Here is a 14,787-nt window from a genome sequence, read left to right as displayed (position 1 = left end):
TTACTGACACCTCACATTATTACTTCAAAAATATTTATGATACTTGAACTTCAAAAGAAAACCCACAAGACCTATTCTCCTCCCAGTACATTCACTGAATGCAGATTTAAGTGAGCACATCTCATTTTGATTGTGCCCTTTATTTGCATACTTTAAAATGACTACAATATAGTACATTTGTATTTTTAACTGGTACCAAAATTAAGATGAATGATCTAGGCAAAACCAGCAGCCTGTACTTCTAGTAACAGTTGTCATATGCAAAAAAAAAAAAAAAAAAAAGCCCTGAGTCAGTATTTTTTGCAAAAGTAATGAAAAAGAGTGCTCTGAAGTCATTTTATAACTTATGAAATGGTTAAGACTGTCCAGTATTCATTTGTTTTTTTTTTTTCATTTTGATTGAAGAGAGGTATGGCTTTGTTTACTTAATCCCATTCAGATCATTCCTTAATACTCAATTTCATTTAAGTCCTCAGAATATCCCGATGAGTGCTGAGTTATATCTTCCATTTCTGTCAGGAAAGACAAATAGACAATAATAGTTTTCACTGCAGAAAATACTTAATTTGCATTTTTATGATTTGAGACTATTGCAAAATCCCTTTTCAGTCAAACTTATATAATTGTAAAAATACTGTTACCCGCACAGGATCCTGCTTGAAATTTAACATCATCAATGGCAATATCACTTCTTATTGACACTCCCCGAATGGCTTCAAAAATTATCTGAAAAATAATGAAGTTTGAATTTAGAAATAGAGTCATCCTGATGAAACAATGCTGGTCAAGGGCAAATCCAGGCTGTATGGGTCTGGAAGCCTAGATTGTTCTCAGGGGCCCCCTTTCAGGAAAAGAATACAAAATCACCAATTCAAATTTAGGTACAAAAGGGAATATTTATTTGAAATTTAAAGAAATTCACAAAAATTACTGGAGCCTTGGAGATTCAAGTTCCTTTCTTCTGAGACGTTTTTAGGCAATTTCCCAGAAATGCCCACCTAGAAATGCCTCCTGGTGGTGACCTGGTTTCCGTCCCCACCTAGAACATTCTATTCCCGGTACTCACAGGGCCTATGAGAGTGAGGGGCCCAGAAGCCTAAGCTTCCTTAGGCTCTCCCTAAAGCTACCTTCATACTAGTACTAGGTGGGAGAATTAAAATGACGGATGAGACCCAAGTATGAACAGCAACATATAACAATTAAATTTACCAAAAAGACAATGGGTCACTTATCATGTTAAATACCATAACATCCAAGACACAGCCCAAGAAAAAGAGGAAACCAGTTTCATGACTTTAGATCCTAGAAGAAAATAACTGATCAAATATTCAGGTTCTAAGGAAAATAGATCATATTACCAGCTCTAAGGCTGCTCTGATAATGGTTAATAAACCACCGAATACTCCAGGGAGGCTTGTAGGTAATGAAAATCGTCCAAAAGACACATTTGCTCTACTCATTTTATGAGCAAATGACTCCCCATTGGACTAGTTTATGATTTAAACTAAATCAGAGACTATAAAGTGGATAATTAATAGGCATATGAAACTGTCTTGAAATTAATGACTCAAAGAAGCCTTAACGACGGAAATGTTGCAAAATAACATTAATAGAAATTCTAAAGATATGACCCTAAACAAGAATCCAAATAAATGGCAAAAAGAGGAAAGAATGTCCTAACACATCTTGATAGGAAGATATATGAGTGTAGTTACTAAGTGTTTTGGTTTTCTGGACAACAGTAAAATCTGTTTTTTGACTTCCACCTCTGCAATGGAAGTATAATAGGAAAATCACCTGATGGAATTATACCCTGAATTGTCTTCAGTTGGGCCAAACGCTTGATTTCATACAATCCTCTCCTTTGCATTTCCTTCATATTTGAGTGATCACCATTTTATAGCATCATGATTGCCCCTTTGTATTATTCCCCTATTTGTATCTGTAGAAATTCTATTAAATAATTGTGGTTGTTTTAGAATTAGATAGAAATATTATTTTTTTCTTTCAGTTTAAGTATATTATTTTTTTCAAAAGGTTACTAAGTCATTAGCACATAAATACTTATTGTTGGGACTCCACTACTTGATAAATGGAACATTAGCTATCTTTTGGTCTAGGGGCACCAGGAAAAAAAATTACTGAGATTAAGGGTACCATGAATAAGAAAATTTGAAGACCTGGTCTTAGCTCAGTACCCAGCACATAATAATTCCTACTAAATGTTAGGCAGTATAATGAACAATATGAATGATATAAATATTTCATTGAGCTGAGAATTTGTCTAACACTCTCTTTCAATGGTATCAAAATATAAGAAATCAGGGAGGAGAACACCGGAGAGCAGAGGAGGAAAGGTAAGCAAGGGATCCAAAGGAAGTAAAATCACTTTGTGTTTTTGATCAATGGTGAGTCAGGTTCTGCTTAGTACTTTAATAAATCCCTTAGGAAAGGACATGATTAAAATTTTGCCACTTAATGCATTTTTTTCTACAAAGAAAAAAGTCTGATGACTGGAATATCATCCAGAGGCCACCCAGGTGTTTCCCCTATAGGATAAATCTCAAATGATGGCAGTACTACAGCATTCTAAAAATCACCTACACCTGCCCACCACCACTAGTGATGTACACATTTACTTCTCTAGTTCTGTGCATTTTCCTGATCTCAGTCTCATAGCCTACTTTTTACTTGACACACCCACTTGGATGTCTGATAGACATCAAAAGCTTTGTACATCAAAAACCAAACCAGACCAAACCAACTGTTAATTTCCCTCCTGCACATACCGCCCTCACTCCTCCAGATCTGCTCCACCTAAGGTCTTCCTCATCTCAACAAAGAGTGACTCCACTCTAGCAGTTGCTCAGGTCAAAAACTTTGAGGTCATCTTGACCCTTTCTCTCAAACCCCACATTCCACATGGAAGGAAGTCCTGTGGGCTTCTGATGACATCTCACTTCTTCTGCACAGCCCAACCCACCACTCCTACTCCTCTTGCAGGAGCCCCCAGAGTCTACTCCACTGCAGCCTACTGTCCATGTAGTACCTGGAGTGATCGTTTTAAAATATAAATCAGACTGTATTACCTTAAAGCCATCTGACGGTTTCTCATTGCTTTTGGAATAAATTTCAAACTCTACCATGTCACCCAAGGCCTTACATGAGTATTCCCTGATACTTCTTTGACCTCATTACCTGATCAGCTTGACTTATTCTTTTTCATAGCACTTATTAACACCTGATGTTACATTGTATATTTTTGTTTCACATTTTCTACCTCTCTACCACTAAAATGTAAACTAAAAAAGAGTAGGAACTCTATGCTATGTGCATTGCAGTATCCCCGGCACTTAAAAATAGTAAATGGTCGATAAATATTTATTAAAAGGAGATATTTTGGCCTCATACTATAGGATCTCAGTCTGGATGCCTGATGTAGCTATTGAGATTACCAAGTCTGCCATGGTTATAAAGACCAGAGCTATTTGGGAGAGAATATATTTTTAGAAACAATAATAGTATCTTTTTATAGTTTGGTACTTTAAAGTTTATAAACCCTTCACAAGCATAATCTCATTGGACCCTCACTCTAACTCTGGTGATATCAGCACGGCAGGCATTATTACCCCATTTTGAAAATGTATAAACAGTCTCAGAGAGGATAACATTTCTCCAAGATCACTCAGTGCTTGTGGCACCCAGGGCAATGAGTGTATTTTGGGACTTCTATGGTGGGAGGGAACGTAGAACAGTGGCTTAGAGATACAAACTTTGGAACCAGTCAGATCTGGGATTGAGTTCTCACTCTGCCACTGACCAGCTGGAGATTTAGTTTTCCCCATCTTTAAAGAGGAGCTATAATATCATTTGGAAGAACTCATGCACAGCTCTCAGCACCGTAAGTACCTGGCACATAGAAGATGGCCATTTGCACATGAGTGTCTCTGTGTTTTATGAGACACTAGGACGTTTTGGAGAACCTAGTTCATCGTGGTCTCCAGACAGTCCTGAGGGAATCACAAAATCAAGAAGAAAGTTCCTCATGGCAGATTCACATCTGTTCCATTCTGAGCCAAAGGGAATGGTCTGGAATCTTCTTTCCAAATTGAGAGCTGAAAGTCTCTCAGGTCATTCCTCACCTTTGAACTTGAACACCCCAAGATGCCACCCCAGGTGCCTCACTACTTTGTGCTCAAAAATATTTTCAAACAACAAGCCACCTAGCAAGTCTAGTATATGCAAGGACCTGTACCTGGCCCCCAGGTTAGATGCTGGGAAGTCACCTGTTCCATAGAACTCATAGAACTCATAGAGCTCTTCTGCATCAGCATCATTTGGGGCTTTTAAAAAACATCTGTGCTCAGGCTCTACCTGAGAGACTCAGATTCCTTTCTCCCAATAACAGAGATTCTTCATCTTTAGAGTGCATCAGAATCACCAGGAGGCTTGTTAAAACATAGATTTCAGGGCCCTAATCCCCAGAGTTTCTGGTTCAGTAGTTCTGAGGTGGGGTATTTCAGGTGAATTTCATATTAGGTGCATATGCATTTAGGTGTTGCTGCTGGTCTCAGGACCACACTTTGAGGACATTTGAATAGGGTAGGAGTATGAGTGCCCTGATAGCCTAAAAAATTAATTCATCATCTCTGAATGATGATCAATGATATCAATAAGTTCCTGAGTGATCCATTTTCCTTCTGTAAGCAGATATTAAATCACTATCAAAATTATTCCTGGGGCTTTTTTTCTTTGCTAAAGTTTTACATAATTTTATCCATGCCGAGATAATGGGCCAACAGTAAATAATGGCACATCTTCCCTCTGTCATTTGTTCTTAGCAATCCAGTACCCTAGATGGCACTGTAACCTGGTCACCTGAGCTTCTGCAATTCATTCCCACTTAGATCTGCAGAAAATTAATTTTGGTTAAGGGCTGGTGTAAAATAATGTCTTTCTTTTGGATACTTCTTCCTTAAATCTTCCTTTAAGATTTGCTTAAACCAAGCGGCCAGTGGTTGAAGTTGAGGGGTGCTGGTCCAGAAGCAAGGATGAGGAGGAAGTAGGGCTTTTAGCTGAAGGTCACACCTGGAATTCTATAGAGCAATTTCAGGAATAGTCAGGGGTCTGATGATATCTCCCCAGAGCTTTCTGGAGCCTTGGCTCACGGCAGGCAGGTGAAGTCAGTGGCTTTCAGGAGGCTGCTGCTGATTTCTAGACTAACTGGCTGCTCAATCTCACCCACTGGAATTGAAAAGGCTCTTTCTTATTGCTGTCCAGATTCCCTTATAATTGGGATCCTGTAGGATGGAGCTCTTCTACTGCCCGTGAGAAGACCCAAGGGGAGACCCAGGACATAGGATCGAGACTAGTTTCTTCTGCATCAGTGCGGACAGAGGCTTAAAAATTTACTCTGGACCACATACTCTGTTAAATAGAAGCTTACAACAAAAGCCCTTGTGTGTGGCTAATGATGAGTGAAAGATGCAGCTGCAACAACTAATTAGGTAACACCATGTTTAGAAGAAAGAGAGACTCTGTTTTGGAAGTTTGCAGGGTACACAGAATATACCTGACACTCAGAATGCACCAAGACAAAAATAGATACACTTTCATCACTGAGTTGCAAAAATCACTTTATGCATAAATACCCAAAGCTTTCTCTTTCTGCCTAATTTCCCATTCACTGCTTAGGTTCAGTCAATATAGACTAATTATTTTTACTCTTAAACAAGTACTGCCTTTATCTATGACCCTGAAAAAGAACAAAACATTCTTGATGGTAGCAAGAAAAACAATGAGCATCAGAAGGTTAAAGGAACATTTCCCATCACTTGATTCTTATCTCTTTTGGCTTACCTGGTGTCGCCTCTCACAGGTGTACTCAATCAGCACTCGTAGCCAGGAGATGCTCTGCTCACCTCTTCTTCTCCATAAGAGGGACTCTTCACTGTCACCTTCCTTTTTCAAATAAACATTCAGGAGGCCAGTCCCTGCTCCATACATGTGGTAGAAAAAAGTCAAGCAGTGTTTTCCAGTGACTCCTCGTAGAGGCCTGGACAAGAGTCGTGCTTTTTGTCCGTACACCATGTGGGAAGCCTCGATGTACATGTAGTAGCCTTGACAGCAATGCAACGTCAGGTATTGTTAAAAAGGACACTAATTATATTCGCTTCTTTCTCTTATATATACGTGTATATTTTTCCAGATTATTTTCCATTATAGGTTATTACAAGATATTAAATATCGTTCCCTGTGTTGTACAGTAAATCCTTATTGCTTATCTATTTTGTGTATAGCAGTTTGTATCTCTTAATCCCATACTCCTAAGTTATCCCTCCCCTCTTCTTTCTCTTTTGAGTAGTGTTCTTGGAAACAAATCAGAGTCAATGGATGACTTGACTACAGTACTGATAAAGGATTTATAATTTTGGAGAATATGTATAATCCAAGGAGGATAAATATGCTACAAAATTTAGACCATCAAAATAAGTGTTTTCATGTAATAATTTATAATTCAGTTTAATATACAGGAGGTAATAAATATACTAGTATTGTGCCACTGAGGTGGCAATTAACATATCAGAATTTATCCTACTAATTCGTGGACAATACTCTGAGCTTCTATACACTGGTTTAGGGGAATAGTCAGGTAGATCTGGGTTCAAGTCTTGGCTCTAACATTTGTTGTCTGTGTGACTGTGGTCTAATGGATTATCCTCTCTGAACCTATTTTCAATTTAAAAATAAGGATTAATAAACCTTGCTACAGAGGTGTGAGAATTAAATAATGTGTGCGACATATGCTCACATGTAATACATATTCAAATATGAGTTTCCTGTCCTGCCCTCTTTCCTGAGGTTTTCTGTGACACTTCTTGAAAATATAATTATATAATATTTAATATAATTATATATGACATTTTATATATTATATATCTTATACTATATACTGTACATCGTATACATGTTAATTATATAACACTTTACATTTCCATTTTCCTTTCCTAACTTTAGTTTGCTTTCTAATTTACTGGTTTCAGGCAGAAGCAGAATTAGTTCACATGTAAATAAGGCAGTGGTGTGTTGGAGCCTGTTTCCACTGGCTCCCAACAATCAATTGTGTGATTTCTGTTGGTAGGTCCAAATGGCTTCACATTGGTAGTTTGAAATGGGCCATGATGGAAGTATTTACACCACAGAAATGGGACATAACTACGGATCAGCCCTCCCCACAAAATTGAGCTGGTTGGTATTAAATAATTACCATGAAGCTACTGAAACAGGCAATATATTAATAGTAATTTCTAGAATAATACAGCCATAATATAATTCTGTGCACCTGTGGCTCATTTTTAAAAAAGCCATGCACTCTACATAAGAAGCTCTTAATCTTTGCTCATTTGATGAAAACTTTATATCTCTTCTACCTGAAAAAATATGCACAGGTTTTTGTATGTGATTTCATTATCTTCTTTGCCAATATTGATCTTTTTACATACACAATGTAAAAATAATTTTTACATAGTGTTATCTATTATTTCACACAGAAATTAATGGCTGCATTGAGGGAAGAAAAGAGATCCCAAATAATGCATGCAAATGAAATGGCTTCTAGAGCATCTTTATAGTTTGAAGTTTAATCAATGAGGTCCATTCATTTCCCAAAAGGCAGTGCGTGAGATACCCCAACCAGAACTGATCAGAAGCTCCACCTACGCTCCTTCAAGGCACTCCTCCTCTTCCTTTCCCTCATTTCCGTAAAGACCTGAGAATCCTACACGCTATTAAAAGGGTGGGAGAAAGAGTCCTACCCAATTTGGTCTTATCAAATAGTGAGCACTGTGCAACCCCTTCCCCCAGCGTTTCACTCAGTAAAGTTATCACCCTGAAAAACTGGGTGATCAGACTCATGGGGTGTGGGCTTTGTCAACCAGTCATCCCCATGACCTGCTCTAAAATATTGGGAAAATATTGTCATGTTTCTGGTGTGCTCGCCAATGACATCCTCATTACTAAAACCAGTGGTCAATTTTCAGTCCTGGTCATTCTTGTCATCAGTAGCATTGGACAGAGTAGATCACTCCTGCCTCCTAGAAGGACTTTCTTATCTTGGTCTGTGGGAAGCTGACCTCTCCCGGTTTTTCCCCCACCTCACTGCTTACTCCTTTGCTAGTTCACCCTTTCTTCTCTGACTTCTTGACCCTGGAATGCTCCAAGGCCCAGTTTTTGAACTTCTCTATTCTCACTCACTCCTTTGGTGATCTCATCTTGTTTCATGGCTTTAAATGCTCTGTGTTGTCATATCTCAAATTTAAATTTCCAACCTCTTTTCTGAAATCCAGACTTGTTTATTTAAAGTGCCTAGTAGACATCTCCACATATTGTCAAGTAGACATCTCAGACTGAACATGTTCAGAACGAGGCTCCTAACAGCCTTGCCCTAAAGCCTATCCTAATCTTTCTAGTTGACCAGGCCCCAAACCTGGCCATCATATGCCACTCTTCGCCTCCTCTCACTCTTCACATCCAGATGGTCAGGAATTCCTGTTGGTTCTACCTTCAAAATATGTCCAGAATCCAGTCATTTTTCTCCTCACCACCTCCATTGCTACCCCCTGGTCTGAGCCAGTATCATTTCCCAGGTGGATTAATACAACACTTCCTAACTAGTCTGCTTGCTTATACCCTTGTTCTCTGCAATCTAATCTCAACATAGCATCCACAGTAAACCTTCTAAAACAAAAGTTAGATTTTACCATTCCTCTGTTCAAACCCTTCCATTGGCTCAGCATTTCACTCAGAGTGAGAGCTGAATGCCTGAAAATGTTTAGGGCCCCATACGATCTCCTGCTCATTCTCTTAGCTCTCTGACTCTACCACCTTTCTCCTCACTCACTCTGGGTTGTGTGGTCATACTGAGTTCTCTACTGTTCCTGGAATACAGTAGGTATACTACCACCTCAGGGCCTTATGTGTGTCCTAAACTCTGCTTAGAATGGCTTTTCTCTCATATAGTCTCAGGTCTCACTCTCTCACCTCTAACTCTGCTCAGATATTACCTTTTCTATTAGGCCTATTCTGACTACACCATTTCAAATAGCAATTCCCTTCCTCTGGCACCCCTCTTTCTCTATACCCTAATTTATTATTTTCCACACCATTTAATTGCCTCTTAACATACTGTATGATTTTCCTATTTTTTATGTTTGTCTCCTTCCTCTGGAACGCACAAAGGCAGAGATATTTCCTTGTTTACTTCACTATGCCTCCAGGTCCTAGAACAGTGCCTGGAACATAGTAGATGCTCAATAAATATTTGTTGAATGAACAAATGATTTTTTTCCACAGCTCTAAGCCACAGACCAGTTTGACCATTTCCAAAGCACATGGCTCTACCAAGGTCCCTCCAGTTGCATGAGGATCTTGGCAATGAGACATGTACTTGAATAGGATGCTCCAAGGCAAAGCTGGAACAAGTCCAAGTTTTGATAAAATTAAAGTCATATCAAAGCAAGTGTTCTCAAGCTAGTTCCATACCATCTGATGTATTTTTTAACCAAACACACATTCTTAACTTCATTATCTTCATTCTTTCACTGGCAATAAAATTGCTACACAAGAAGCACTGGGGTTTTTACACCTTTAGCAATGAGAGGAAATTTTGTTGTTCTTTTCTCTAATATTTCCTAACTTAAGCAAGACTAGATATAAACAAATACAGATACACAAAATCCTTACAGAAGGGTGTATTTAATTTAATTCCATGGAAAATAAAGTCAAAGCATGAAATGACCACGGTTTCTCACCTACTATGCACAAATGTATTCCATACTATCCTATACATAAGTTAGTATAGCACAGTGAACTGAAACCCTACTTTAATGCATGTTTAAATTAAAAAATATTTCCTCCAGAAATAATTCTTAGGTAAATAAGAAGAAAGTCCAAGAAAAATAACTTTGGTGCCTGGCTTTGGGGCACTCAAAAGCCTACTTGAATCCTAAGAAAAGGACCTTGGCTAAAGATGAAACACTCAATTGTGGGGCGGGGAGGGCTCCTCTGAAAGATGCTGTCACTGGGAAACTGGAAAGTAGAGACTATTGTGGGTCTAAAACATGAAGTCTTTTCAGAGTGGAAAGGAAGCAATAGATCTATCATAAGTGAGAGATGACCCAAGAAGTATCTTCCGTCTAGTGATGATGGTGCAACCCAGTGATAACGACATGAGTCCTGGCCAAAACAGTCTGAGGTCCTGGAAGAGAGGTAAACCTCTAATCACCTCCAGGATTATCTAACTGAATTTTTTCTTTCGTGAGTACTGTGCACTAATCATTTAGCCTCAACTGGATGAAGCATTACTGTGGTAATGCTTTCAGCTCATGCGTCTCTGGGTCTTGGGTATCTGACTGAAGCCATTACCTAAGGCTTCCAGTTCCAGATATTGTTGTGTTTAGCACCATGAAAGATGAAATGAAAGCTCCTAAGGTGTTTGACATGTGTAATTGTGCTGCTTTTGGAAGAGAGGGGTAACATCCAGGGGAGTGTCAGTATAACTGTGCCTCTCTGGGGCACTGGCACCAGTCTGCTTTTCTTGAGTAATGCTGACCGTTCCAAAAATCCTTCAGGTTTTTTTGTTGTTTTTTTTAAAACGGTTTCTATTTTAAGCACATATGCATATTCCATAAGGCAATACTGATTTAGACTAATCTAGATCAACATCTATACCTAAAAATAATTGTAACATATTTGTCATCTGATCAGAATTTGTCCCTTTGATGCCCAGACCAATTATTTCTCTTGATTCCAAATATGTTTTGCTTCTTGACTTGCATGTGACACTTCCTTTCCCCAGAAAAGATCACAGCTTCACAGAGAGCCAGTCTGCCTCACATGTGTTTGGAAAGCAGAGAAAAGCTCTGTGTGTTGACAAGCTTTGCCACATTCCAACTCCAAATGCTGTCTGTCTCAGCAAACAAAAGCTATGGATTGGAGCCAGGAGCCCCAGTGCTGAAACCTCAGACTGGCTTACGTGTTCCTGCACATGAAGGATTCCAGTCTGCAGAAGGGATTATTAACTAGAGAAAACAAATCACTTTCTCTCTGTGGATCACTGTTTAACATTCAAGACGGGGGTTCCAATGGGTCTACTGGGAGATGAGGGTCCCATCTGTTCTTTGCTCAGCAGCTGTGATGTGTTGAGACACATACCATATTTGTAATTTGGAGCGGTGAAGCAGCTGTTCCTCTAGTCTAGCAGCCTCCTCTCACCAGGGCCAGGAAGGAGTGGGGGGCCGTGTGGAATGAATAGCTAGCTGCTTCATTAAGCTGAAAGAGGATTCTTAACAATCAGGGAAAAAAGATACCAATGCTTTGGGAAGAACAACTGCTAAATGCGTCTCTCTAAAATTGTTCTTTGCTATATCTTTTAAATGATTTTTAAAGCTCCATCATAAATGAGGAGTTATTATTTATTGGGTACAGAGTTTCAGCTTGGGAAAATGAAAAAAATTTCTGAAGATGGATGGTGCTGATGGTTACACAACAAGGTGTATGTATTTAATGCCACTGAATTACGTATGTAAAAATGCCTAAAATGGTAAATTTTATGTTATGTATATTTTACCACTATTTTTTTTAAAAGCCTGTCGTAGAAGCCTTCTCTTGTGTAAGCAGGGTCTGACAATATTAGCAACTAGTGTGATAAGTTATGAAAAGATTGAGGGAGATTGGAGATTTTAATAATCTGGAGCTAATTGCCCCAACAGTTACAGCCTGGTTGGGTAGCATCATTACATGTCTGGATATTAGTACCAAAATTCTTAAAAGACAAGGACTTGAATGAGACTGCTATTAAATTTCAGCTATATAACCAACACATTAAATATATAATTTTGAATTTCTTTCGTCTGACAGCACACTTTTATAAATAAATGTCATTATTTGGTATTTTAATGTATCATTGATATTTCTGCCACACAAGAAGGGGGTGTTCTTAGAAGTGCATAAGACTCCTACGTTTAGTAAGTAGCATGTCGGAAGAGAATTTAATTGTCAGAAGTACAGAAGATGTATTGAAACACTGAACAGTACCACAAAAGAAACTGATGGTGTCTCTTTCTTTGGAAATTGTTAAAATGATGAATAGCTACCTTTCTAGGATTTGGTGGTAGGGAGAAGAGAGGGAGGACTGGATGACTTTTAATCTATTCACTGGTGGACTCAGTGAGCTAGGAAATGTTACAGTTGAAGGCATTTTCTCACTAAACTGGATAGCTATCTGTTGCTTTATTTATTCTACTATCTTTTGGCCACAAAAATCCATGTAAACTCCAGGGCAACTAAAACAATTGTTTGAATAGAATTCTGGGGCTTCCCTGGTGACACAGTGGTTGGGAGTCAGCCTACCAATGCAGGGGACATGGGTTCATGCCCCGGTCCAGGAAGATCCCACATGCCGCAGAGCGGCTGTGCCCGTGAGCCATGGCCGCTGAGCCTGCACGTCCGGAGCCTGTGCTCCGCAATGGGAGAGGCCACAACAGTGAGAGGCCCGCGTAATGCAAAAAAAAAAAAAAAAAAAAAAAAGAATTCTGACAGCATGGCATCATATAAATGTTAATAAAATTTCAGTAGCCAATAAAACCCTTGGAACTTTGTTAAGACTTGTCTTCATTATCTTGTAAAGAAATAGCATTAGTGTCAGGGAACTTTCTGATTCTGCCAGGATAGAGCTACTCAAGTAGATGGTGACAAGAAATGGATAGACAAATCCACCAGAGTCCATCCTAGCTCAATGCAAGTCAAGATTTATCTGTCACAAGTGCCTTTATTATTTTATTAAATAAGGAACCGAATGGTGGAGCTAGAATTTTTTTTGTCTTTGTTGTTGTTCTAGTAGAATGACATATTCTATGAGATGACTGACTTAAACATTGAAAATGTTTCCCCAACTTTAGCCACACAAATACTACCATCATGATATATATATTTACTTATCCACATACTACCTGCACTGTTATTCATTTAATATTTTTCTTTAAATAGATTCCAGTTTTGCTACTTAAATCCATTTATTCAAATAGGAAACTGCATGTTAGCATGAAAACAGAAAACAAGCTATAAATCTGTGAAATAATGGTTTTGCTGTACTGATTGTATGTTTTTCTTTTACATAAATATTACTATCAAAAATATTCATCCACTTACCCCTTAAATTACCCAGTGGTACTCTGGAAAACATTGGTTTAAGGTCTACCAAACCTTCTGGTTTCTATTAAGTCATTTTATTTGTAAGCATAGTCCATGATTTTCTATTTATAAAAGCACAAGTGACACAAAACACCAAGTCCAAGAAAGTATCCCAGAGATGAGCATCAGATTTTGTAAACTAGTCACTCATTATAAAAATAGTAATACCGTTCACTTCAGTGGAGCTTATATAGTATCAAGCCTTTCAGAAATATAACCTCAGTTAATCATCACAGCAGCCCTAAGAGATTAGCAGGGCATCCACTGTTATATTTATTTTACACATGAGGAAACTGAGGCTCAGAGAAGTTATGTGACCAGTTTCCAGGTTATGCAGGTAGCAAGTGGAAGAGTCAGCTCACTGTGTACCCATTGGTCTTTCCACTAGACCACATACACCATGCTACGCCCTAGAACTGGAAACTGCATCAGCAGTTAGTGAGTCAGGAACTACGGCTCCCTTGGAATTGCTATGTAGGATGACGTATTCATTCTGATAGACACAATAAACTATATCGTAGCCTTTCTGAACTTCCTTTTTTTATTTAATGAACCTATATTTACTGACCATCTAATGTAGTTGTCTGTAAAATAGCTTTGTATGCCTCTCCTCTTTCTATTTTCTCTTGTATATGTTCTTCCAAGTGTAAATTGACAGGCTTTAAGGATGGGAAGTAAAAAGGCAGAATGCAGTATATGAGTACAGGTATATCTTCTGAAAGTCCCAGAATGCATTGCATTCAAAAAAGATTCTGCTGTCACTAACACCTAACAAATACCCTCCAGTCATCAAAGAGAAAGATACTGCTGCTGGTCCAGCATTTGAGCCTGTCACTTTATTAAAGTATAGAATAAGAAATTCAGCCAATTTTGTACCCTGCCATTATTTTACTGCCTGTATTTGGAAAAAGAGACATATAAAAGATTGTTAGGACTAAAGGTAAAAATAACAAAAACTCAACAATGCAGGCAATAGAAGACCTGTTTGGATGTAATTTCATTATTGTTTAAATTGTACATCTAATCACAGGCAGGTTTGCTATTGCTCTCCCAGGATCCAAGCAGACAATAATTAAAATTACTTTGAATGAGTTTCAGTGCTTTAATATTTAAAATGTGTATGTTGCCTTAACTGATCTATAAGATCTTGTCTACCTCCAGCATCCTATAAATCTATGAACTGTTACTAAGCCAATTACATTTTCTTATTACTTCAGACCATATCCCTGTTGAAGAGAAATTCTAGTGACATTCATCTAAGCAACAGTAAGTACATTTACTATGTAAGTCACTTCTTTAAAAAAATAGGAGGTGGACTTCCCTGGTGGCGCAGTGGTTAAGAATCTGCCTGCCAATGCAGGGGACATGGGTTCGAAACCTGGTCCGGGAAGATCCCATATGCCGCGGAGCAACAAAGCCCGTGTGCCACAACTACTGAGCCTGTGCTCCAGAGCCCACAAGCCACAACTACTGAGCTTGCGTGCTGCAACTACTGAAGCCCATGCACCTACATAGAGCCCATGCTCTGCAACAAGAGAA

At 38.6% G+C, this 14,787-nt stretch overlaps 1 protein-coding gene across 1 annotated transcript in view; it reads right to left on the bottom strand.

Annotated features, from left to right (window-relative positions):
• Positions 1–201: 201 nt before the first annotated feature.
• Positions 202–14,787, bottom strand: part of MAMDC2 (MAM domain containing 2) — a 166,926-nt gene continuing 152,340 nt past the window's right edge. Inside the window, exons 12-14 of the mRNA XM_065878979.1 lie at positions 5,860–6,119; positions 642–726; positions 202–512 (exon numbers count right to left, since the gene is read on the bottom strand). Coding sequence (XP_065735051.1) covers positions 448–512; positions 642–726; positions 5,860–6,119 — 410 coding nt within the window. The 3' untranslated portion in view covers positions 202–447. The remainder of the gene's footprint in view (positions 513–641; positions 727–5,859; positions 6,120–14,787) is intronic.

This window comes from Phocoena phocoena, chromosome 6, assembly GCF_963924675.1.
Source record: "Phocoena phocoena chromosome 6, mPhoPho1.1, whole genome shotgun sequence".
Classification (NCBI taxonomy): domain Eukaryota; kingdom Metazoa; phylum Chordata; class Mammalia; order Artiodactyla; family Phocoenidae; genus Phocoena; species Phocoena phocoena.
The sequence above is the reverse complement of the archived record's forward strand: the minus strand, read 5'-3'. Positions and strand labels throughout refer to the sequence as shown.